Source organism: Panthera onca, chromosome B1 (genome assembly GCF_046562875.1).
Source record: "Panthera onca isolate mPanOnc1 chromosome B1, mPanOnc1 haplotype 2, whole genome shotgun sequence".
In the NCBI taxonomy this organism is placed as follows: domain Eukaryota; kingdom Metazoa; phylum Chordata; class Mammalia; order Carnivora; family Felidae; genus Panthera; species Panthera onca.
Window position 1 is genome coordinate 155826831 of NC_138342.1, and position 26240 is coordinate 155853070.

At 38.5% G+C, this 26240-nt stretch overlaps 2 protein-coding genes across 4 annotated transcripts in view; one reads left to right on the forward strand and one right to left on the reverse strand.

The window, feature by feature from the left end:
- ESCO2 (establishment of sister chromatid cohesion N-acetyltransferase 2) overlaps positions 1 to 24399 on the reverse strand; it is a 29760-nt gene extending 5361 nt beyond the window's left edge. The window contains exons 1-9 of the mRNA XM_060653651.3: positions 23721 to 24399; positions 22645 to 22713; positions 19915 to 20728; positions 12164 to 12257; positions 8456 to 8513; positions 4928 to 5051; positions 4019 to 4150; positions 2818 to 2907; positions 2043 to 2186 (exon numbers count right to left, since the gene is read on the reverse strand). Of these exons, the coding sequence (XP_060509634.1) occupies positions 2043 to 2186; positions 2818 to 2907; positions 4019 to 4150; positions 4928 to 5051; positions 8456 to 8513; positions 12164 to 12257; positions 19915 to 20728; positions 22645 to 22697 (1509 nt within the window). The 5' untranslated portion in view covers positions 22698 to 22713; positions 23721 to 24399. The remainder of the gene's footprint in view (positions 1 to 2042; positions 2187 to 2817; positions 2908 to 4018; positions 4151 to 4927; positions 5052 to 8455; positions 8514 to 12163; positions 12258 to 19914; positions 20729 to 22644; positions 22714 to 23720) is intronic.
- A 946-nt stretch (positions 24400 to 25345) lies between these two features.
- Positions 25346 to 26240, forward strand: part of CCDC25 (coiled-coil domain containing 25) — a 38791-nt gene continuing 37896 nt past the window's right edge. The window contains exon 1 of one of the 3 annotated variants that reach the window (XM_060653653.3): positions 25346 to 25486. In XM_060653653.3, the coding sequence (XP_060509636.1) occupies positions 25459 to 25486 (28 nt within the window). In that variant the 5' untranslated portion in view covers positions 25346 to 25458. The remainder of the gene's footprint in view (positions 25487 to 26240) is intronic. The other 2 variants (XM_060653652.3, XM_060653654.3) reach the window with 2 other exon arrangements.

The window sequence follows — 26240 nt, forward strand, 5'->3', positions numbered from 1 at the left end:
TATTTTGAGGATGCCATATAAATGGCAGCATACATCATGTGATCTTTGGAGATTGGCTTTTTTCACTAGCACAATGCCCTGACGTCTGTCCAAGTTGTTGCATATATCAACAGTTTGTTCCTTTTTATTTGCTAATATTCCATTGAATGGATGTACCAGTTTGAGTGATCATTCACCTACTGAAGAACAGTTTCTTTGTTTCTAAGCTTTGACCACTACCAAAAAAGCTGCTATAAACTTTCAGGAATGGGCTTTTGTGTAGAGTAGGTTTTCATTTCTCTGGGATAAATAACCAGAAGTAGGACTGCTGGGTCATATAAATGTAGGATTAGTTTTTTAAGAAACTGTCAAACATTTTGTAGTCCTAACATTTTATGTTCTCTCCAACAATGTCTAAAAGATCTAGTTTTCCCTGCAGCCTTGCCAGCATTTGATATTGTCACTATTTTTTATCTTTTTTTGAGAGACAGAGAGGAAGAGAGAGAATCTTAAGCAGGTTCCACACTCAGCGTGGAGTCCAATATGGGGCTCCATCCCATGACCCTGAGATTGTGACAAGAGCCAAAATCAAGAGTCAGACACTCAACCGACTGAGCCACCCAGGTGCCTTGTCACTATTTTTTAATATAGCTGCTCTGATAGGTGGGTACTTAAGTTTTAACTACCATCAAGAAAACATTGCTCTTGAAATACGAAAAAGTAGAAGAGAATATATGTTATTTAGCTATATTTGCTTATTATCACTACATAAATAGTCTACTTCTTTAGAATAAAAGGCCAAATTGACTACTAATACAAACCAGCTGCTTTTCTCTCCAGCTTCTGAAAAACACACGAGGGACACTATATTGTGTGTGTGTGTGTGTGTGTGTGTGTGTGTGTGTGTGTATACATATAGGTATATATATATATGTATATGTATGTATATATGTATGTATATGTATATATGGTGAAAAAAGAGAAAATAAGGAAGAGTAATAAAGATAGTAGAAATGAGGGAAGAAAGGGAACCACTTACACAAAGGTAAAAAATTTATGCTAGTATCATTTTCAGATGTATTGAGAAATCAAATATTTTTAAAAGGAAGGAGACCTAAGTGTGGGATCCTATAAAGTCAGGTAAAAAGAACACCTCTGAACTATAATTCTCCTTTGCTAAAGATTATACTATAAGCTCCTTGAAGGCAAAAACTCTCTCTATTCTAGAAAAAAAGCTGGCAACCTTTTTCTGTAAAGGGCCAAGTTATAAATATTTTAGGTTCACTGGGCCATGTGATCTGTTATACCTGTTACAAAAACAACCAGATAATATGGAAATAAATAAGCATATCTCTGTTCTAATGAAACTTTATAAAACAAGTGGTGGGCCACACATGGCCCAGGCGCTGAAGTTTGCCAACTCCTCTTCCAGAACATTGCTCATTAGTACCTAAAATAGATTCTAATTAAGGGACAATAATTATTTTGCCAAATATATTAACCTGCACTAAGCCACATCCTCAATATCTGGGCTCTACAGATTTGCTTATTTAAAATCACTAGTCCAGGTATGGAAATGACTACATGAACACAGGACAGACTTACTTATCCTGCTTTTATATACAGCAAAATACCAAATATAATAGAAATAAATGACTTCAATTATCTATATGGTCCAGGATACTTTAGCAGGGGAAAATGCCATCAATGGTAGCATTTTTTTATTATTATTATTTTTTAAGTTTACCTATTTATTTTAAGGGGGGGGGGGGGGGGGAGGGAGGGAGGGAGGGAGGAAGGGAATGAGCAGGGGTGGGGCAGAGAGAGGAGAGACAGAATCCCAAGCAGGCTCCACACTGTCAGCACAGAGCCCAATGCAGGGCTTGAACTCACAAACCACGAGATCATGACCCGAGCCAAAACCAAGAGTTGGACACTTAGCCAACTGAGCCACCCAGGCACCCCATCAATGGTAGCATTCTTAACTGCTTATTGAAGCCTTCACCCAATTACTTTATTTTGCTCACACATTATGCCAATAATTTAAAAGACATATACCACACCTGTTTGATGGGCTCTGCAATTAAACACCCAACTACTCTCTTTTCATCAGATATGAAGAGAAGAGTCTTGGTTTTGTTTGGACATCTGGGAACAACTTGGTGGAAGCCCAATTCATTATCAACAAGTTCCTGGACATCTTCTACCTAATGATGTTAAAAAACAAAAGAGATTAATTTGTTTTAAAAAGAATGGAAACTATATATACATTTATGTACAGAAAATGTGTACCTTTTACCTCTATTTCCTAAATTTGCACATCCCCAAAATTATTTTACTACTGATGCATGTATCTGCCACTTTGAAAACAGAGTCTGAAAATCCTATTTTAAAGAGCACTTTCAGCAGAAAGAAATGCAGATGCCTAGGGGGAGTAAGGGGTGGGAAGTGCCAAAACAGATTTTGTTTCAGCTTTATTCAATGTGCACTGAATACATCCAGCCCATGAGACACGCAGTAACAACATAAGAGAGAGACTCTGGGGTCATTAATTTCTCAATACTGAAAAATTTAGTTTATCTTTCACAAGTGAAGACGAAGGTAAAAGATAAGCAATAGAGCTTTATCTGTTCTCTTAAATCTTTGACTGTCACTTCATCTTGTAATTCTAAATTTAGTTTTGTATAAACCACTATGAATTTGACGCCTGCATGAGAACCAGAATCACCAGAATGAATTAGCTATCAGCAAAGGGATTTTACACTTCAACATGGGTTGAATTCTTGGTGAGAGGAGAGGGAGTAGGAGAACAAGGATTAAGAAACTAATGTTCCATACCTTTCTGATAGCATAACTCGGATCATGTGGCAGGACCAACAAAATTTTCCCATCCCAAAACTGTGCTACTATACGTTCTTTTTTCCAGCCCTGACGAAAGAAAAAAAACTCAGTTTAATCTGAAGAGAGAGAACACACACACACACACACACACACACACACACAAAACCATTAAACAATTTGGTCTAGAGAGGACAAAAAGATGAACAATGAATGATGCGAAAAAGGACAAAATCTGACTAAAGGAATGTGGGAAGGGAAGTAAAAGATGCCTGAAATAAAGTACCTGTCCTCAACAGACTGACTGACACCCTACGTGCTGGGAGACATTTATATTATCTACTATAAAATAATGGAAAGTCAATTAAGAGGACTTCATAAGAATATAGAGAAAAAATGATGAATTATTAGGAGTGGGAAGGTAGAAGAGGGCTAGGATAAGCAGAGTTTTAATAAACCACACTAAAAATATTATAGGAAAAAAAAAAGAAATGCATTAATAGCAGGTAGAACATAAAGGACAACAGGATGCATGATACCAGAAACGTGCTTGATGAAAAGGTGGGACCTCTCCTTTCAGAAAAGAAAAAGCCTGGAGAAATCACAGAAAAGCGGTTTTTCTAACCCTATCTACAAAGAATACTCCTAATAACGTGAGGAGGTATGGGGAAGTAGGGTCTCCTCAAGTCTTTGAGTTTTATATCCTAATTGTGCAGCTCCGCTCAAAAGGCTAGAGTTAAGGATGAAGGGTGTTCACTCAACCTAGAACAACACTTATATCAGGATAGAAAGTCTGAAATGGCACTTTTATTAAAAGTTAGCTTTTGGGGCGCCTGGGTGGCTCAGTCGGTTAAACATCTAACTTTGGCTCAGGTCATGATCTCGCAGTTCGTGGGTTCGGGCCCCATGTTGGGCTCCGTGCTGACAGCTCAGAGCCTGGAGTCTGATTCGGATTCTGTGTCTCCCTCTCTCTCTCTGCCCCTCCCCTGCTGACACTCTGTCTGTTTTTCAAAAATAAATAAATGTTAAAAAAGAAAAACTTTTTAAGTTAGCTTTTAAGTACCATCAGCCTCAAATATTAAGACAACAAAACTGTAGATGATATTTAAAGATACAGATCTTCCAATATTTAAGCAAAAGAAATGTACCTTTTAAACCAGTTTTACTTTTAGAACAAATTGAAAGACTGTTTTTGACTTACTGTATATTTGATCCCCTCCAGAAATCTGTGGTGATGCTGGACATGTTGCATTTCATCCTCAGGGCTGGATGCGGTGTAGATCATGCCACAGGACTTACACATGGTGGCTCCAAAATGTTTCTGACCTGCGTCCTGTAATTGGGAAAAGAACAAGTCCATCTAAACACATCACAAATAGCTCTATATTTAGTTCATGTAACCATTCATTCAAATTTCTCCCTATTTTTCTTTTATGCTGGCACAAGTGAAATACTAAATGAAAGTCTGGTTACTATGTCCCCTCCCTCCACCTCCTAAACAAAATGGAATGAGAAGAACCTAAAAATGCAATAAACTGATGCAAGAAGTGAAATGGTCTCTTTGATGGTATAAAAAAAAAAATCAAGATTCTTTCGCTTGACCCATAGTTCTAAGAAGGAATCAAATCAAATCATAAAGATAATGGCTAAGATGAACAATAGAGCATAATTATTAAGCTCTTAAGTGAAGAGACCTGAAAAAGCCTTGTTTCAAAGACGCAGGGCAAAAATCCCAGGACTTGTATATTCATTATATAGTGTTTTTCCTTAAGTGATTAGGAATATTAAAATTCTTTGCCCCAAAAGTTGATAAAAAATAAATACAGTACATAATAAAAGTTCAGAAAAGCACAGATAAATTCATAAATATAGAAAAATCAGGAATATTCACTGTCATGGCTTATTAACTTCCATTCTATCTCATAACACATTGCCCAACACTATCAGTTTGAAAATCTACTTGACTAGTTTAAATGCTACCACTACAACAAAGCTGGCATATACACAACTCAGAATGTCTATAAACCATGTTAACTCTGCTAAGACAACATGTCTGCCTTCATGTTCTACATGAGAGCCACATACAGGAGGAGCTTTTAAATTTACTCACAATGATGAGCTGGTCTTTTGTTTCTTTATTTGTATCTCTAGTATTAGTACTTTTCTGTGTATTGATCTGTTTCAAGAGGTTAGCAGATATGATGGATCCCACAGAAGACTGTTCAACTAAAGATCTTTGAAATAAAAGTTAATAAACATTATTTAATAAATTGAAATGTCTGAGAAATTACGATGAAAACAGCTATGTCTATAACATTTGCAGAGCACCTTGCAATTTTTAATGCCTTCTATTGACAATAACTTAATGAAGCAATAGGGCTCAGAACAACGAGAAACCGGAGGCCCACTCAGAGAGGATCAATAACTTACCCAAGGTAACTAGTAAAGAATAGCAGTTGACTTAACTCTTAAAAAGTGATTTTATTTTATTTTTTGCTTTACCAAATTTTAGGGCAATGCTTACCCTAAGCATAAAGAAATCCCTGTAACGCCACAGCAAATAAGAAGATTCTATTCTTGAATCTCACAGTTCCACAGGAAGTCAGCTACCAGTATATTATATCCAACAACTCTATACTTGGGCAGTGAGTGAGGTTAATATATTCACTTGTCCTCACACCTAAAGCATCACCCCACTATTTTCAAACTTAGGAAAAAAATATTTTGGCTGGATAGATGTTGTTGAGGCAACCTGTTCCAATTAGGAAAGAATGTGGGGACTGGCCTAAAGAGGTGGTAAACTGGAGGCTCTTGGGCCAAATACAGCTCACAGATATGTTTTGATTGGCTTACAGTGTTTAAAACTGTGGATTAGGGGTGCCTGGGTGGCTTGGTCGGTTAAGTGTCCGACTTCGGCTCAGGTCATGATCTCATGGTCCGTGAGTTCGAGCCCCGCATTGGGCTCTGTGCTGACAGCTCAGAGCCTGGAGCCTGCTTCCGATTCTGTGTCTCCCTCTCTCTCTGCCCCTCCCCTGTTCATGCTCTGTCTCTCTCTGTCTCAAAAATAAATAAACGTTAAAAAAAAATTAAAAAAATAAATAAATAAAACTGTGGATTAGCTACCAATATTTTAAAATCTAGAGATCTCACTTAAAAATGTGTATTTCCAATATTGCAAGAGACACTGTAAGATCACCAGACCATTATTTCTTCAAAGAATGTAACTAACACAATGCATGCTCTTTTATTTGAGGTATGCATTCCCCATTTGGCTCCAATCTCCACCCAATCTCTATAGGCCCTGAGTTTGTAACCCAAGCCTTATAATAAAAGGACCTTTGTTTTCCAAGGACCAAAGGAATAAAAATCTGTGGAGAGTAGAGGTTTAAAAAAAAAAAAAAAAAAAGGCAAGGAAAAAAAAACAGGTGACCAAAGCAAGAGATTCAGAGAAAACTCACAAGAAAAAAAAAAAAAAAACACTAGAAAAATAAGTGTCCAGTGTTTTTTAAACTAAGCCAAACTATCCTGTCATTTGACGGTAAGAAATTTATTTTACATTATGACCAATATAGATACACATATAAAACTAAAACCAGAAAGTTTTACTAAATAACTTACTGTTAATAAATAACTGTGAGAGATACATTATTCCATTAAAAAAAAATGCTGGACGTGACGCTCTTGAACTGCTTTGACAAACCACTAATGGTATGTGCCCGTAACACAAAACACACTCTCTAGGCTGCTTGACTCGTGCCGTTTATACAACCTTTGCTGAGTAACTCAGCAAATTCCCATCCCTGCATGTATGACCACAATCTCTTTATTTCTATCTTAGCAATTTTAACATTTTATTATAATGCCCGTCCTCCTCTAATCATAACTTCCATGATAGGACCATGTGTTATTTATTTTCACATCTCCAAAACTCAGTATAATAGTTCAATATCATATAGCACTCTATAAATGTTTGCCAAATGAGTGAATAAACAAAAAATGAATGTGAGACAATGAACCTGGAGAATCTGTAATCTGCCTAAAGTAAAAGTCATAGATTAAACCACAAGTGATTGACGAGATCTGACCCTTTGGGTCCTACATAAAGAGAAATTTCAAACAATCCAACCAATAGTATTCTCATATCTCCTTAGGCTAGATTAATTAGTTTATACACTTATATCAGCTAATTGTGGTAGATTTCAATCCTCAATAAATAGTCATGAAAGAAGACATAGATGAAAAAACAGAAAGGTGCAAAAAACTAGGAACATGGCCTTTAAAGAGGGAAAGTTGCTACCCAACCCAATTTCTGAGGTGATGGAGGTACCCTAAAAGTAGAACTCAGCTAGAAAGTTCCTTGCTCAATACATACAGTTATTTATCATCAAGGGGGACAGAAGTACCAAAACTACTTAGGAAGATGTTAAGACCATAAGATACTTCTTTGCCAGAGCTTTCTAGCCTATTGTTCTCACATTCATGCTTCTCCTCTTCCCAGTCTTAGCTTTGACCAGCATAGTGGCAGCTTCAACCAGGATTTTTTTTTTTATGAAATTTATTGTCAAATTGGTTTCCATACAACACCCAGTGCTCATCCCAACAGGTGCCCTCCTCAATATCCATCACCCACCCACCCCTCCCTCCCACCCCCCCATCAACCCTCAGTTTGTTCTCATTTTTTAGGAGTCTCTTATGTTTTGGCTCCCTCCCTCTCTAACCATTTTTTTTTTCTTCCCCTCCCCCATGGTCTTCTGTTAAGTTTCTCAGGATCCACATAGGAGTGAAAACATATGGAATCTGTCCTTCTCTGTATGACTTATTTCACTTAGCATAAGACTCTCCAGTTCCATCCATGTTGCTACAAAAGGCCATATTTCATTCTTTCTCATTGCCACGTAGTATTCCATTGTGTATATAAACCACAATTTCTTTATCCATTCGTCAGTTGATGAACATTTAGTTAGGCTCTTTCCATAATTTAGCTATTGTTGAGAGTGTTGCTATAAACATTGGGGTACAAGTGCCCCTATGCATCAGTACTCCTGTATCCCTTTTTAGCCAGGATTTCTAACAGCACTAAAGCTGCTGTAAGTTACTCACTCCTCTGGCCAGTTTCCTAGTCTATAAAATGGGGTAACACTGGTACCTACATCATGAGGTTGTAAATGCTCATTAAACATGAACTATCATTAATATACTATCACCCAGGAAAGGCAATACAGCTGAATGGGCTTTAATTCAGATACGGATTCTAGTGGCTGCTAAGAGCTGTTGCTTCTAAGCGATGTGAATTACTATCAGTTTCCTCAGCTGAAAATGGAATTATTAATAGTATCGATCTTCTGGGCTGTTCTAAGAATCAAGTGAAATAATGGATATAAACTATTTATTATAGGTCAGGTACTGTATAAAAATGTTAGCAATTATTATCACTCAAACCCATAAAGATATTTCCCTTCTCTTAACTCTTAGGTTCTTATGAAGTTTCTAGGAGAGGGCCTGATTTCATCTTATTCTCAATATCCCCTTAGTGGGGAGGAAAAAAAATACTCTCCAAATTACATAGTGCAAGAAAGAAAGATACCCAGAAGGACTCAATTAAATAAACCTTAAACATTAAAACAAGAGCAATCCTTACCTTTTTGTATTGACTGAAGACACACTGAAGATCGGGTAGACAACAGAATCAGGAGAAACTGGTTGGGGAAAAAAATGACAGTAATTTTGTATTATAAAATAAACTCAAAGCTTTAAATCATAAAACTTTAAATGTTAATAAGACCTAAATACTGAAATCACTTGATTTCAAGACTTAACAAATAATCAAAACAGTATGGTCTAGATCAATGGAACAAAATAGAGCCCCAACCACACCCACGCACATACAGTCAACTGATTTTTGACAGAGAAAAAGTAATTAAATGGAGAAAGGAGAGTCGACAGATGTGCTGGAACAATTGGACAGTCATATGCAAAAAAAAAAAAAAAACAAAAAAACCCCAACAACACTCTTCTATAGAAATTAACTCACCATGGGTCACAGATCTATTTGTAAAGTGTAGAACTATATAACTTCTAGAAGAAAATGCGAGCGAAAACTCCACAACAACTTGGGTTTGGATATGTTTTTACATATAACACCAAAAGCACAGTACATGAAAGAAAATATTAAGTTGAACTTTATAAATTTATACATCAGCCATGACGTTGAGGGATCCCAGGATGGAATGCACACTGTGACGAATGAATCTAACTGTATTAGAACAGGGTGGCATGACCGCGATGAAGGAGGTAGGGGAAGAATGGGCAGGTGACCTAAATATCTTTATCAAACTGTGTTTTAATTAGAAATTATAAGGCTAAAGACAAAAGGACTGTAAATATTAGACTCTAACTGGTAAATATTTCTCACAGGAGTATGAACTAACGATTCTGAAACTATTGTGCAGGTGTACTGGGACTGAACAATTAAGTGGGTGGGTAATGAATAGTGGAAAGGTTTTTCCCTGTCTAAGGGAAGCCATGGATAAACAAGAAAGGATGGGATAAACCCTGTGGTATTGGATTAGAGACCGGGACAGCAAATTTGAACTTAGGTTTATTTAGTATATGTACAGATGGAGAGATACAGAAACAATTATAGATGTGTGCATACATGGTATGCATATGTATATTTCCTAGCTCTGTTTGCTGAGAAGGCCTAGAAGCAGTAACACTCCAGAGCAGTGAGCACACTAAGTCCAGATCTTGGTTTCTAAATAGAAGCCTAACAGAACACACCAGTTTCCTGGGAGAAATGGGTGATTCTAGGACTGGGGCAGAGAAAATACAACATGAGGCTGGAATACCCTGTAGTGCCAGAAAATAAAGAAGTGCTCAAAAGAAACAAAAGGACAAGGCATGCCAAAGAGGATGACTTGAAAAGATGTCCCATTGGTAAAAACTAGAACAATGTGAACAGAATAAATAATGTAGTATTGGATTACAACCCAAAATAAAAATATTCATGAGTCCATACTATTAAGTGTCCATGACTCCATTTACTTCAAGATGGAGGAAACAATTAGGAGAAAAGAGACAACACTTCTTTACATAAGAATTCCAAATAATATATGTGAATATCTCCACTCCCCCAGAAGATGGAGCTTAATCCCCTCCATGAAAGGATGGGCTAGACTTGGTGACTTACTTCCAAAGAACAGAGTATGGAAAAGGAGTAAGAGTGACTTTACAGTAGAGAAACCTGACAAACTTGACCTTGACCAAGTGATGTCACATGGACATCTATAATGTCATATGGACATCAGTACCCCCAATCCAGTGTGGTGAGAAGGGTACTTCACGTCAGGGGCATTCTTTCCCCAAACCCATTAACTCCATTCTATTGATGAGAAAAGATCAGACAAACCAAGATTCAGGGCCATGATACAGGATAACTGGCCAGTACTCAAGAATGTCAAAATCATGAAAAACATGGAACAAGGAAAAGACTGAGAAAATGTCACAGACCGAAGGACACTATGGAGACATAACTAAAGGCGATGTGGTCCCTGGACTGGATTGTAGAACAGAAAGAGGGCATTGATGGAAAACTGCTGAACTCCAAATAAAGTCTAGAGCTTAGTTAATAGTAATGTACTAGTATCAGTCTCTTAGTTTTGACAAAAGTACAATGTTGACATCAGATAGTAACAATGGGAGAAATGAGGGGAGTAATATATAGGAACTCTCTGTACTGTCTTTATAACTTTTCTATAAATCTAAAATTATTACAAAATAAAAGTCCTATTAAAAAAAAAAAAGCCAAAGTTAAAATAGTAGTTGTTTAGAGAAAAATAGAGGACAAGCAGGCTACTGAGTAAAAAGCAAACTTTTAACTTTGCATTGAAAAATAGAGCTCATTCTCTAGAAACAAGGCCAAGACAGGTCTGATCTGCTGTGGGTTAGTTACTTAACCTAAGTCTGTTTCCTCTTCTATAAAATGGGCATACGAACTCATTTCCTAAGGTTGTGAGAAATGATAAACTGTAATTATTGCTACAATCCTTTACCATTTGTACAGTACCTTTATGAATTTTGCCATATCCTTGTGCCATCTGTATTATTTTTTGTTCATGAAATGTTTTTCTTTAAATGGACTTTAGTATACTGACATAAATCTATTTTCATTTTTTTTTCACTTTTTTTTTATTTTTTGAGAGAGAGAGAGAGAGAGAAAGAGAAATCCCAAGTAGGGTCTGCACTCTCAGCACAGAGCCCGATGTGCTGACCCATGAACTCTGAGATCATGACCTGAACCAAAGTCAAGAGTTGGTTGCTTAACCATCTGAGCCACCCAGGCACGCCTAAAATAAATTTATTTTAAAAGCAAACTTTATTAACTACTGTAAAGAGAAAGCCACTGTTGTTCTGTTACATGTTCTATTAGGTCAGTAATAGCACAACCCATAGGAAACATAACACATACTAACACTTAGCACTGCCTGGTACATATTCAGCACCTAGTAAATACTAGTTATTAACAGGGTATCTCATAATTATCATTATGAACAATCCTTCTCTATATATATCATTAGGTCCTCTTAAGGGCTATTGCTCCAGACTATGCTCTTTGTTTTATCTGTTTTCTTCCTGTGAACTGCAGTTTTCTCACTGTAATCAATATATATACACTCCAAGAATTTTAATTTATTTTCAAACTTACAGCTATAACCAACAAAGTAAAGTTATCCAGAATCTGGTTGGTAAGTAGAATGTTAACCTCTGTGTATATTCATGGTTTAGTAAATACTGTTTAATTGAACAATGACATTACAAGTTAGTAATGGGATTTCAGAACTAAGAGAAATTTAAAAATGAAGACTAGAGATCTCATCCCTAGACCACATAGTTAATTAGTGGCAGACCTAGACAAAATCCCAAGGTTCCTGATGCCCAAGTGTCCTTTTGATGGCTTCATAAATTATGCTTACTTACAGTAGAGTTTTGATGATGAATATATAGCATAAATTGTTTTTACTCCTTTCTATTATTTTGGGTAAAAGACAGGTAGGGTAGGTGTAATGAAAAGACCAAGTTCTAGGGAGCTTAAGTACCCTGGCTATATCCCATAGACCAATTATGCATCAGTATTTTGTCTTAAATTCCAGCCTAAGGTCTCCTTACCTTCCTTGTTTTCAAACTGCACTACACTGCTTACTACAGAAAACAGTGTCACTGAGATAAACATAAAGATACAAATAGAAGTACACATACTGAATAAAAAAAAAAAAATTATTGTACAGAATTTCATATCGACACATGCAATGAATTACATGAACTCATTTTGAGAAGTTTTCTTACTTACCCGCCTTGTTTTCACTGAGAGAATCTTCTGAAGGAAAACATTTATTTTCATTAGGTTTACATTCTCTTGAAGAAACTACTCCACCTGATGAATCCTGAAAATGAATAGGGAAAATTAAAAAAAACTCTAATTCTTAACGATTTTCTATTTCATGAACGGATCCCCACAGATCTATTTCTAAAACAAAATATCTAGTTTATTACAAATTACACTTTTTAACTGACTTTAAATCCTCAACTTTCAGACTATTTTAAGGATAATTTCCCCTATATTTATGAAATGTACATAACAGAGTGTGCATATTTAATTCTGTCAAAACATCTATTTCCTGATAGAGATAACAGGATGAAGACTACAGAACATTCCTTCTATGATAATAAAAAAAAAAAAAAAAAAAAACCCAAACAATTAGTAAAAATGGCAAAAATTTCCCCAGCAGCCACCAAATTGGAAGGGACAACCTTCTGTCATAAGCTTTAAAAACAGGCAGCCAAGGAAAGAAAAAGAACATTCTGGACTAGCTGGAGAGGCTTCTAAATCCCACTTGCTGGGCAGTAGCAGGGAAGTGGGAAAGACAAAGGGAAAGCATTCTGAAATATTTCACTAACACTACTAATTTGGTGAGACTTAAGAGAATATACAGCTTGGGATAAAAGGGAAAAAAAAACCAAACTTTTGATTAAAAAAGAACTCCTGGGGCGCCTGGGTGGCTCAGCTGGTTGGGTGTCCAACTTTGGCTCAGGTCATGATCTCACAGCTTGGGGGTTGGAGCCCCTTGTTGGGCTCTATGCTGACAGCTCAGAGCCTGGAGCCTGCTTTGGATTCTGTGCCTCCCTCTCTCTCTGCCCCTCCCCTGCTCACACTCTGTCTCTCTCTCTCTCTCTCAGAAATAAGTAAACATTAAAAAAAAAATTAAAAAAAAAAAAGAACTCCTATTCAAGACCATTACAGCTCAGCAGAGATGGGACAACACAACAGTTTGCCATTTCTCAGGGCTCCATGAGTTGGGGAAAGGTGATGTACCCTCTAATGAAAAGAGGAGTCATCCTTAGCTAGGAGAGATGAATACTAGTAGTGGGTGTTTAACAAAATCTTAAGAATCTTGAGCAGAGTGGGGTGCCTAGGTGGCTCAGTCGGTTAAGTGTCCAACTCTTGATTTCAGCTCAGGTGATGATCTCACAGTTAGCTGAGTTCGAGCCCCGCATCGGGCTCTGCAATGACAGTGTGGAGCCTGCTTGGGATTTTCTCTCTCGCTCTCTCTCTCTGTCCCTCCCCCGTTTGTGCTCTCTCAAAATAAATAAATAAACTTTAAAAAAAAATCTTGAGCTGAGCTCAGTTCCACAAATGTAAGATGATCAAAGCCTAGGTTCTCAAAAATTACTGAAAACTAGACAGAACCCAGTACCTAGCCCCCTGAAAATGAAGTTTAAAAAACAAAGTGAGAAGAGAGTGTTGCAGAGAATTCATCATGTCACTGTATAAAGATCGTATCTTCATCACCAAATAGAGAGAAAACTAACTAGGAGATGGATGGGTGGAAATGCAGACAGCAACCCACCCACCACTTTGTTTTGCTAAACTAAGAATTTTAGTGCAAATTGTACATTTAAAAAAAATTGACATGCATTTATGTGAAGTGCAGATATATCAGTTTTGATAAACTTATACACTCATATCACCAAAAATCCAATCAAGACACAGGGGTGTTTTTTGGTAGAAAAAAATACGAAGAATGAATAAAATCGGAGTGTCATGGCTTAGCCATCAAGAACATGTTCCATTTAACAATATACTTGGCAATACTTGATAAGCAGGCAGAAATATTTAGTAGGGATTGCAAACTTAAATGCCTACAAGGACAGCAGGTAAGTGAAATTGATTCATAGCACAACTGGACTGATCTAAATACATATACACACGTTGATTTAGTGGAGCTCATACCTGTCAAATGGTAGCCTGATAATCTGTCCCAAGAGTTTGCTATAGAGGAATGAAAGCTTAGCTTGGTCAGATTTCCATTTTTCATGATACATCAGACTTCAACTTTCATGAAACACCATTTCTTTAGAATGCTGGCTCAATTTTTTTTTTTTTTTTTTTTTTTTTGTTAAACATTATGTAAGCCTAGCAAAACACCCACGTGCTGGATGTGGCCTACTGGCCACCAATTTATAATTTTTGCTACTGAGACTTGAAATTTAGATGACTACAAGAGGTAGCAACTGGGGTTGAATTTGAGAGGAGGCAATAAGAACGATAATGAGAGGAGGTGGTGAGGAGGGCAAGGACTGTAGAGTTTGAACTGCTCAATAAATAAGCCTCAGAATGTACTGAACAGCATGTGAAAGCCTATCATTTCTCTAGCTGCATAAGTTGTGACGAGTATAAACAAGTCACCACAGACATGCAAGCCCCAAACTGGGAGACAGCCTTTCTTAAAGTCTCAATTGCTTTCTGCCCCAGGTACCTGGGGTGGGGGAAACTTTCCTCTGGTAAGATTACTGATAAGAGGTCAATAATAGAAGTGTCAGACCCACACGGTCTGTTAGGGTAGCCACCAGTCACAAGTAGCTAAGAAGAATTTGCAACATGGCTAGTTCCAACTGGGATATGGTGCAAGTGAAAATAAACATGGGCTTGAAGGACTTAGTACCAAAAACAGAATTTAAAATATCTCACTAATCACTCACTCTAAACGTCAATGGATTCAATGCTCCAATCAAAAGACATAGGGTAACAGAATGGATAAGAAAACAAGATCCATCTACATGCTGTTTACAAGAGACCCACTTCAGACCTAAAGACACCTTCAGATTGAAAATAAGGGGATGGAGAACCATCTATCATGCTAATGGTCAACAAAAGAAAGCTGGAGTAGCTATACTTATATCAGACAATCTAGACTTTGAAATAAAGACTGTATCAAGAGATGCAGAAGGGCATTATATCATAATCAAGGGGTCTATCCACCAAGAAGACCTAACAATTGTAAACATTTATGCGCCAAATGTGAAAGCACCCAAATATATAAGTCAATTAATCACAAACATAAACTCATTGATAGTAATACCATCATAGTAGGAGACTTCAACACCCCACTCACAGCAATGGACAGATCATCTAATAAAAAACTCAACAAGGAAACAATGGTTTTGAATGACACACTGGACCAGATAGAATTACAGATATATTCAGAACATTTCATCCTAAAGCAGCAAAATATATATTCTTCTCCAGTGCACATGGAATGGTCTCCAGAATAGACCATATACTGGGACACAAATCAGCCCTTTAAGTAAGTACAAAAAGATCAAGATCATATCGTGCATATTTTCAGACCACAACGTTATGAGACTTGAAATCAACCACAAGAAAAAATTTGGAAAGGTAACAAATACTTGGAGACTGAAGAACATCCTACTAAAGAATGAATGGGCTAACCAAGCAGTTAAAGAGGAAAGTAAAAAGTATATGGAAGTCAATGAAAATGATAACACCACAACCCAAAACCTCTGGGATGCAGCAAAGGTGGTCATAAGAGGAAGTATATAGCAATCCAGGCCTTCCTAAAGAAGGAAGAACGATCTCAGATACACAACCTAACTTTACGCCTTAAGGAGATGGAAAAAGAACAGCAAACAAAACCCAAAACCAGCAGAAGACAGGAGATAATAAAGATTAGAGCAGAAATTAATGCTATCGAAACCAAAAAAAAAAAAACAGTAGATCAATGACCAGAAGCTGGTTCTTTGAAAGAATTAACAAAATTGATAAACCACTAGCCAGTTTGATCAAAAAGAAAAAGGAAAGGACCCAAATAAATAAAATCAAGAATGAAAGAGGAGAGATGACCACCAACACAACAGAAATAAAAACAATAATAAGAGAATATTATGAGCAACTATATGCCAATAAAATGGGTAATCTGGAAGAAAAGGACAAATTCCTAGAAATATATACACTACCAAAACTGAAACAGGAAGAAATAGAAAATTTGAACAGACCCATAACCAGTAAGGAAATCGAATTCGTAATCAAAATTCTGCCAAAAAACAAGAGTCCAGGGCCAGATGGCTTTCCAGGGGAATTCTACCAAACATTTAAGGAAGAGTTAACACCTATTCTCTCGAAACTGTTCAAAAAAATAGAAATGGAAGGAAAACTTCCAAACTCTTTCTATGAAGCCAGCATTACCTTGATTCCAAAACCAGACAGAGACCACACTAAAAAGGAGAACTATAGACCAATTTCTCTGATGAACATGGATGCAAAAATCCTCAACAAGATATTAGCCAACCAGATTCAACAATACATTAAAAAAATTATTCACCACGACCAAACGGGATTTATACCTGTGATGGCTGGTTCAATATCTGGAAAACAACGTGATTCATCACATCAATAAAAGAAAGGACAAGAATCATATGATCCTCTGAACAGACGCAGAGAAAGCATTTGACAAAATACAGCATCCTTTCTTGATAAAAACCCTCAAGAAAGTAGGGATAGAAGGAGCATACCTCGAGATCATAAAAGCCATATATAAACGACCCAATGCTAATATCATCCTCAATGGGGAAAAACTGAGAGCTTTCCCCCTAAGGTCAGGAACAAGACAGGGATGTCCACTCTCGCCACTGTTATTCAACACAGTATTGGAAGTCTTAGCCTCTGTAATCAGACAACACAAAGAAATAAAAGGCATCCAAATCGGCCAGGAGGAGGTCAAACTTTCACTCTTCACAGATGACATGATACTCTATATGGAAAACCCAAAAGATTCCACCAAAAAAACTGCTAGAATTGATTCATGAATTCAGCAAAGTTGCAGGATAGAAAATCAATGCACAGAAATCAGTTGCATTCCTATACACCAACAATGAAGCAACAGAAAGAGAAATCAAGGAACTGATCCCATTTACAGTTGCACAAAAAACCATAAAATACCTAGGAATAAATCTAACCAAAGAGGTGAAAAATCTATACACTGAAAACTATAGAAAGCTCATGAAAGAAATTGAAGAAGGCACAAAGAAACGGAAAAAGATTCCATGCTCCTGGATAGGAAGAACAAATATTGTTAAAATGTCAATCCTACCCAAAGCAATCTACATACTCAATGCAATCCCTATCAAAGTAACACCAGCATTCCTCATAGAGCTAGAAAAAATAATCCTAAAATTTGTATGGAACCAGAAAAGACCCCGAATAGCCAAAGTGATCTTGAAAAAGAAAACCAAAGCAGGAGGCATCACAATCCCAGACTTCAAGCTATACTACAAAGCTGTAATCATCAAAACAGTATGGTACTGGCACAAGAACAGACACTCAGATCAATGGAACAGAATAGAGAACCCAGAAATGGACTCACAAACATTTGGCCAACTCATCTTTGACAGAGCAGGAAAGAATATCCAATGGAATAAAGACAGTCTCTTCAACAAGTGGTGCTGGGAAAACTGGAAAGTGACATGCAGAAGAATGAACGTGGACCACTTTCTTACACCATACACAAAAATAAACTCAAAATGGATAAAAGACCTAAATGTAAGACAGGAAGGCATCAAAATCCTCAAGGAGAAAGCAGGCAAAAACCTCTTTGATCTTGCCCGCAGCAACTTCTTATTCAACACATCTCCAGAGGCAAGGGAAACAAAAGCAAAAATGAACTACTGAGCCCTCATCAAAATAAAAAGCTTCTGCACAGTGAAGGAAACAATCAGCAAAACTAAAAGGCAACCAACCGAATGGGAGAAGATATCTGCAAATGACATATCAGATAAAGGGTTAGTATCCAAAATCTATAGAGAACTTATCAAATTCAACACCCAAAAAACAAATAATCCAGTGAAGAAATGGGCAAAAGACATGAACAGACACTTCTCCAAAGACATCCAGATGGCCAACCAACACATGAAAAAATGCTCAACATCACTCATCATCAGGGAAATACAAATCAAAACTACAGTGAGATACCACCTTACACTTGTCAGAATGGTTAACGTTAACAACTCAGGCAACAACAGATGTTGGCGAGGATGCCAAGAAACAGGATCTCTTTTGCATTGTTGGTGGCAATACAAACTGGTGCAGCCACTCTGGAAAACAGTATGGAGGTTCCTCAAAAAACTAAAAATAGAACTGCCCTACAACCTAGCAATTGCACTACCAGGCATTTATCCACAGGAGACAGGTGTGCTGTTTCAAAGGGACACATGCACCCCCATGTTTATAGCAGCACTATCAACAATAGACAAAGTATGGAAAGAGCCCAAATGTCCATCGATGGATGAATGGATAAAGAAGATGTGGTATGTATATATGTGTGTATATATATATATGTATACACACACACACACACACAATGGAGTATTATTACTCGGCAATCAAAAAGAATGAAATCTTGCCATTTGCAACTATGTGGATGGAACCAGAGGGTATTATGCTAAGTGAAATTAGTCAGAGAAAGACAAAAATCATATGACTTCATTCATATGAGGACTTTAAGAAACAAAACAGATGAACATAAGGGAAGGGAAACAAAAATAATATAAAAACAGGGAGGGGGACAAAACAGAAGAGACTCATAAATACGGAGAACAAACTGAGGGTTACTGGAGGGGTTGTGGGAGGGTATATGGGCTAAATGGGTAAGGGGCATTAAGGAATCTACTCCTGAAATCATTGTTGCACTCTATGCTAACTAATTTGGATGTAAATTTTAAAAAATAAAAAATAAAATTAAAAAAATACCTAATTACTTGTTATGATTATATTGAAATGGTAACATTTAAAATATATTGGGTTAAACATTTTTCACCTTTTCTTCCCCCTAGAAAATTGTAAATTTGGTATCCTATTTCTAGGAAACAACACTAGTCCAGGCTGGCTGTGTCAAATATGAGCAAGAACGAAAAAGCATAGAATGGCAACCATGAAAACATACTGCATAAAATAAACCAAAACCCAACTATACATGAGCAGTGATTATCTGGAGGTAGTGGGCTTACATAAAAAAAATTTTTAATACTTTCTGTCTTCTCTAAATTTTATGGAGGGGCACCTGGGTGGCTTAGTCAATTAAGCATCCGACATTGGCTCAGGTCATGATCTCACACTACATAGGTTCCAGTCCCACACTGGGCTCTGTGCTGACAGCTTAGAGCCTGGAGCCTGCTTCAGATTCTGTGTCTCCTTCTCTCTCTGCCCCTCCCCCATTCGTGTTCCATCTTTCCCTCTTTCTCAAAAATAAATATTAAAAAAATTTTTTTTTAATTTAAATTTTGTGGAATAATCCAGTACTTTAAATAACAAGCTGAAACAAACAAAAAACAATTATGTCCATATGCTGGAAATCCACTACCTAAGTTTTGTTATTTCTACATTCTAAAAACACTACCAAATAAAAATTGCTAAGCTTCTCTGGATTTTAGTAATAAGGGGATTTAGTGAAATGTATACCTTAATGCAAAAAAATGTTGTAGGCTTCCTTAAGCCAAAAAAAGGAGAAAAGTCCCATCATTGCACCTGCCCTAAATTCTTTCTAGTGATTAAACTATATTATTTGGCTAATAAAAGCAGTCCTCTGGGCTGCAAAGACACCAAAATTTTGTTCAGCCATGTTATATATATATATCTATAGATCTATAGATATATATATATATTTATAGATATATATATATCTTTGGTATACTGAAGTTTTTTCAGATAGCCAACTTAGTTTTTAAAGTGACATATTCGGTTTTCTTTACCTTTATTAATTTCTCTCCATTTTTACTTCTTGCACAAAGCAGTTCAACATTCGGTTCCTTTTCTAGTAACAAGCACTTTGGCACGTGCCTTGTCTCAAAACCTTTTCTTTTATGGACAGTCTCTACATCAGAATCTTCAGTCACTTCTGATGGATTCTTTTGCGTGAGTTCCAGTAATGGCTTGTTTTCTGAAGACAATTTTCTAAGACAGGACTTTTTCCTAACAAAAAAGGCCGCTCCACCCTGGAGTGTAACTTGTGGTTTGACTTTTTGGCTTAGAACCCGAGGAGCATTCAGATTATTTTCAGCTGAGTAATAATTATTCTCTTTCTCCACAACTGGCTTATAGGCCACTCGATTTTGCTTGGATTTTTTAGAATTCTTTGATACAGGCTTGATACATTTATATTTCGGTTGATATTTAGAAGTTAAACACTTTTGTGGCTTTTTGTTTATCTTCTTGGAGCAGACTGTCACAATGGGAAAAGATTTATCTTCATTATTAGTTTTTAGACAAATGGATCTACTCTCTTTTATCAGCTTTCTCTCTAATGGATTCAGATACCACTGATCTTTGTTGTAAAAGGATACAGTAGACACAGCAGATTTAAATGGTGAACCTTGATTTGCAGATGCCAATCTGGATTTTTCAGTTGTTTTGAGTGGACTTGAAATGAAATGGCCTTGCTGAGAGCAAAGTACCTTTTCTTCATTGCTATCACTGCTTTGGGAAATGTATTTTTGATCAGGTGATGGAAATACGTTTTCAGCAAAGTCCAAAATTAATTTCTTTGATGGGATGTCTGATAATAGGCTATGAAAAGAAACAAAGTCCATTGATAAGTATCATTTTGCTTCAATTTAATGCCAATCTACTACTAAGTAATAAACAACTATACTGGTAGGTCATACTAAAAACAATCCTCTCTACCATATAACCATGCATAAACATTGTCTATCAGTTTAACAATAGGATTCTCCGGGTACCTGGGTGGCCCAGTCAGCTAAGCATCTGACTCTTGATTTCGGTTCGGGTCATGATCCCAGGATCATGAGCTTAAGCCCCACATAGGACTCTTCGCTGAGCATGGAGCCTGCTTAAGATTCTCTCTCTCCCTCTGCCCCCATTAAAAAAATACATACATACCCACATATGTAAATAAAAATAGGATTCTCAAATTTTGTCTTTACCAAAGCATTCAAATATCTTTCAAAAATAAGGTCCCAATAATGTTTGCAAAAATAAACACTGTTAACAAAGAAGATTTGGGGTGCCTGGGTGGCTCAGTTGGTTAAGAATCCAACTTTGAGGGGCGCCTGGGTGGCTCAGTCGGTTAAGCGTCCGACTTCAGCTCAGGTCACGATCTCGCGGTCCGTGAGTTCGAGCCCCGCGTCGGGCTCTGGGCTGATGGCCTGAAGCCTGCTTCCGGTTCTGTGTCTCCCTCTCTCTCTGCCCCTCCCCTGTTCATGCTTTGTCTCTCTCTGTCTCAAAAATAAATAAACGTTAAAAAAAAAAAAAAAAAATTTAAAGAATCCAACTTTGACTCAGGGCACGATGTCACAGTTCACAAGTTCAAGCCCTGCATGGGGCTCTCTGGTGTCAGTGCAGAGCCTGCTTCAGATCCTCTGTCCCCTCTCTCTCTGCACCTCCCCCGCTTGCAGGCACATACCTGCACACATACTCTCTCTCTCAAAAATAATCTCAAAAAAAAAAAAAAAAAAAAGGATTTGATATCATGTGGGTATGTGTATGTGTATGTTTCAAAACCTATATCTAGGGGCGCCTGGGTGGCTCAGTCGGTTAAGTGGCCGACTTCAGCTCAGGTCATGATCTCACAGCTGGTAGGTTCGAGCCCTGTGTCGGGCTCTGTGCTGACAGCTCAGAGCCTGGAGCCTGCTTCAGATTCTCTGTCTCCCTCTCTCTCTGCCCCTCCCCCACTCACACCCTGTCTCTGTCTCTCTCTCAAAAATAAATAAACATTAAAAAACATTTTAAACCTATATCTAAATTGTGGCCATATACAAATTATAGCCCATAGAGTTATAGCTCACCTGGCTTGACAGGCTACATGTCCCCTAAAATGATTAGTTCTATGTAATAAACTGACCTCAAGCCTATTCTGTGGGAAGTAATTTATATCCTGTTAAGACATGTAGTAAGCACTGAGTGAGCAGACTTTCAAAGAATACTCAAAGATGAGTACTATATGAAAAACACTATGTTAGTTATTACATAAGAGAGCTGAGAGGAGCAAGGAAATAAAAGATTTGACATACATTTCCAAGTCATAGAAAACAGCTCTTTCTGATTCTCTCCAAAGGCACCAAATAATTAATTTTGAAAGCTTACAATATTTCCATACTAGAATTAGAATATACTATAGCGGGGGCGCCTCAGTGGCACAGTCGGTTAAGCATTCGACTTCAGCTCGGTTTTAATCTCAGTCTGTAGGTTCAAGCCCTGCATCTGGCTCTGTGCTGACAGCGCAAAGCCTGGAGCCTGCTTCAGATTCTGTCTCCCTCTCTCTCTCTGCCCCTCCTCTACTCATGCTCTGTCTCACTCTCTCTCTTTCAAAAATAAACATTAAAAAAAAAAAAGAATATACTATAGCCACAAGGAGCAGACAAGTGGAATAGTGGAAATTTTAAGAAATAGAAGAGAGAAGATAAGACAGACAAGAAGTTGGATTTTTCTTTTTTAAGAGTTTCTACCCATAAGATGAGACTCACTTGTCACAGCTCAAAGAACGCTGCTTCTTTTTTCTTGGAGTAAAAGCTGACATCTTCTTAACTGAACTCCTAAAATCAATAGGAAAATTATAATAACCAAATGTATCCAATTTGTATAAAAATCACCATATCAAAATTTTACTTTAAGAGTCTGAAAAAGTTTTTAGATGGGTGAGGGTATTTTAAAAAGCAAATCACTTTAATAAACATTTAAGCATGGAGGTTAAAAAAAAAAAGGAAAACACTGCATCACAGTAACAATTAGGAACAAGAAATAAAAGAATTAGTACATCCGTTTCAGGCTGGAAAATAGTCCTCCCAAGGAGGAAGTATTTTTTTTAACCCCATTTCAGGGCACAGTTTCCTCTTTAATTAGCCTGATTAATTCACACCAAGTTAAAATATTCTGCGGGGATATCTTCCTGTGACTACCCTCGCCAGACCCCACACTTCTTTAATATGCCATTTAAGGCATTTTCTTGCTGGCTTAACTGTCTTCCCCCAACAGCCTGACTGTTCAGTGAAGGCAGAGACCAGTTTCTAGCCTTTCCTTCAGAGTTCAGCAAGAAAACGGGTTTAGCATAATCCCCTCCCATTTTCCTGGCTGAGGAGCCTTGAACAAGCCGCTTGTTTCCTAGTTTGTAAAATCCTCGGACCTCCTAAGGCTGCTGAAAATAAAATCATGCACGTTCATTCTCGAGCATGAGACAGCATGGTATGTTGGCTCAACAGAAGGTTTCCCCTCCCCTTCCTTCGGATCAGGTACGTTTAAAAAAGTATTACACAAGCACGTTCAAGGTTAAAAGGAAAACCAGGGTCTCTGGAACTCAATGTCCAGCCGCGGCTTAAGAGAAAACTCTTCTGGGGCTGAATGAGAGAAGGCATGACAGAAAAGTGCGTCAGAAAGATGGAAACCCGGTGACCTCTAAGTGCGGAGAACCTGTGGGTGGCTTCGGTCTCCAGCAGCCAAGCCCTGAGCTAAAGCTCTTTGTCCTCGACATGCACCCCCACGTTCCACAGAGTCTCCCGTTCTCTTCGGTCTTCCACCCCACGCCTCGGCCCGCCGCAGCACTCACCTGAGCCTCAGAGCCGGCGACCTCTCTCCAGCGGAGCCAGTGTCTCCTCCACTGTATTCAAATTACCGCGCGCCCGTGAAGGCTGAAGCCTCTGCGTTCTGATTCGCCGCTTTTCAGACCTTCCAGGGGGCTGGCTCGGTGATTGGTCGCTCACCAGCGCTGGCCGGGTCGGTGCGAAAGGCGGTCTCCAAACATTCTCCCGCCCTTGGCAGGTGAAACTCACTCTCCCCGCTGGGAATCCACGCCTTCCATAATCCCTTGCGGCAGCGCAGCGCTCCTTTCCCGTGGTCTTGTTTAGATGCATTCTGGGAAATGTAGTTTTCGGCAGAATAAAGGCACGCTCCTGAACTCCAGGTACATTCTGGGGTCGCTTGGCTTAGCATGTTTTTGCAAAGGGGTCTCCCCAAGATTTTCGAGGCAGTTATCTTCCACAATTAAAACTTTGTCTTTAGTTTAACGTTTTTTTATTGGTAATAACGTTAGATTTCTAGTTCATTTTTTTTTTTCAACTTAAATTAAAAAAATTAAATCATGGCACTGAACATCTGTGATGTGCCAGGCAGTCTCACACGCTTTACGAGTTTTATTTCATTCACTTCTTGTCACAATCTGAGATATGTATTATCTTTCCCATTTTACTGAGAATAAAACTGAGGGCCTAGAAACAATTACTATTTATAGAATATAGCTTAGGTTCTTGCTTTGGGAAGCCGTATGGTTCTTAAAGTACTCCTGGGTTGTCAGCTGCTGTTATTATCTTTGGATCACTAACTCCTGGTACAGTCTTTGGCACATTCTTAGTTAATTGATGCACTTCACTTAATAGACTATAGTCTGTTGGAATGAAGAGAAAAAGTCAGGTCAAAACTAACTGCTGAGGAGCTTTACGTGAGTACAATTATTCCAACTTGACAAAAGCAGTTAGATCTCGAGGTTCGAGGTTTGGAATTTGCCCTATCACACACAGGTAATAGATGGGAGATCTCAGATTTAAAGGCAGAACAGTCCAAGAGTCCAAACCTCAATAAGCATATGCCTCTGGGGAATATCACTAACAAACCACTTTGGTTAAGCACTAAGTTCTAAACCCTTTACGCCTATTAACTTAACCTTAGCAAGATAACCTATGTATTAGTTGGTCTATTCATCTCCATTTAGCAGATTAGGTAAGTGAAGCACAGTGTGCTCAAGGAGCGCCTTACAAGTGGCGGAACTAGAATGCGAAAGGTGGAGGAATTCGGGTTCATTTCCAAGTAAAATGAGCTTCTACTCAGTGTCAAGTACTGTGAATAGCACAGTGAACACCTGTGAAGAAGGCAAACAGTTTCTGCTGCCAGGGAACCCGTAAGGCGGTGATGGGTGGCAGATATAACCAATACATAAGCCTCAAGATAAGACTGCCCACTCGGTGAAAGTTCTGCAAATAAAATCGGCCAAAGGTGTTTTTCTTTCAAGAAGACAGAGTTTTCTCGCTGTGTCTTCCAACCACGAATTGCCCTAGCTCCATCTTTCCTTCTCAACCCCCAAGCCAATATAGCCTCTTAGCCCGCCTATAACTTCCTCCTCGCCAGGATTAAAGATGGCGCCGACGGGCTGGCGTTATGACGCGACCCGACGTCCGCCGGAAGTGAGCGAGGAGTTGCGGGGGACAGGCGGCCTCAGCGCTTCTGGTATCCTGGTATCTTGCGAGTTGAGTGCTCCTACTCCGCGCTGGAGTCGCTGTGCCGCCGCCGGGATCATGGTATTCTACTTTACCAGCAGCAGCGGTGAGTGGGCGCTGTGACCTCCTCAGTCACAGCTCGACAACGGGGCTCCGAAGCCGGGACCCCCAGGCTGCTGTTCAGCCTGCACTTCGCCTAAAGCGCCTCCTCGTCACTGGGTGCTTCTTCCCTCCCCTTCTCGGTCCCCACTTGGATCTGTCCCTGTCGTCCCCGTGTGCCCCTGACCACGGCCTGCGGGGAGGTAAATGGACAGTCACACCTGCTGTCTTTGCATTCGGAAGTTCTTTTCCTTTGGAGAGACCTCCTTTCGCTATCTGGAATTGGGCAGAGTTTGTGGGCTTTTTCACACCCCCATCCCAGGTCTCACCCTCACCTCCTTAGCCTTTATTCTGGCTGCGTCCTGGTAATTATCCACTTTGAGGGAGAAAGGAAATACCTGCCAAGAACTCTGCCTTACAGGAAGGGCACCGTACCATTCTAGGATAGGGTGGTAGGGCTTGGAAGGCAACAGAAAACAATAAAAAGAGGCAGAGTTGATGTCCCAGATATCAAAAATTGACATGTGATAGTGTTTCTGATTTGTCTTTGGCTGACAAGAAAAGGGTGCTTTTAGTTCCCAGGAAATGCTACGGTCTGGACCTCGTTTTTCCTGCTTATGTTGTTCCCTTTGCCTGGTCAATCCCCAATTAACTTCCTTAAGACAACTCTGCCCCATCTTTTTCAAATGCCTTTCCCGATCTTACTCCCTTCCCCCCCCCCCCCGAGATTGCTTAGATAAACCTCTTTGGGGCACCCCACA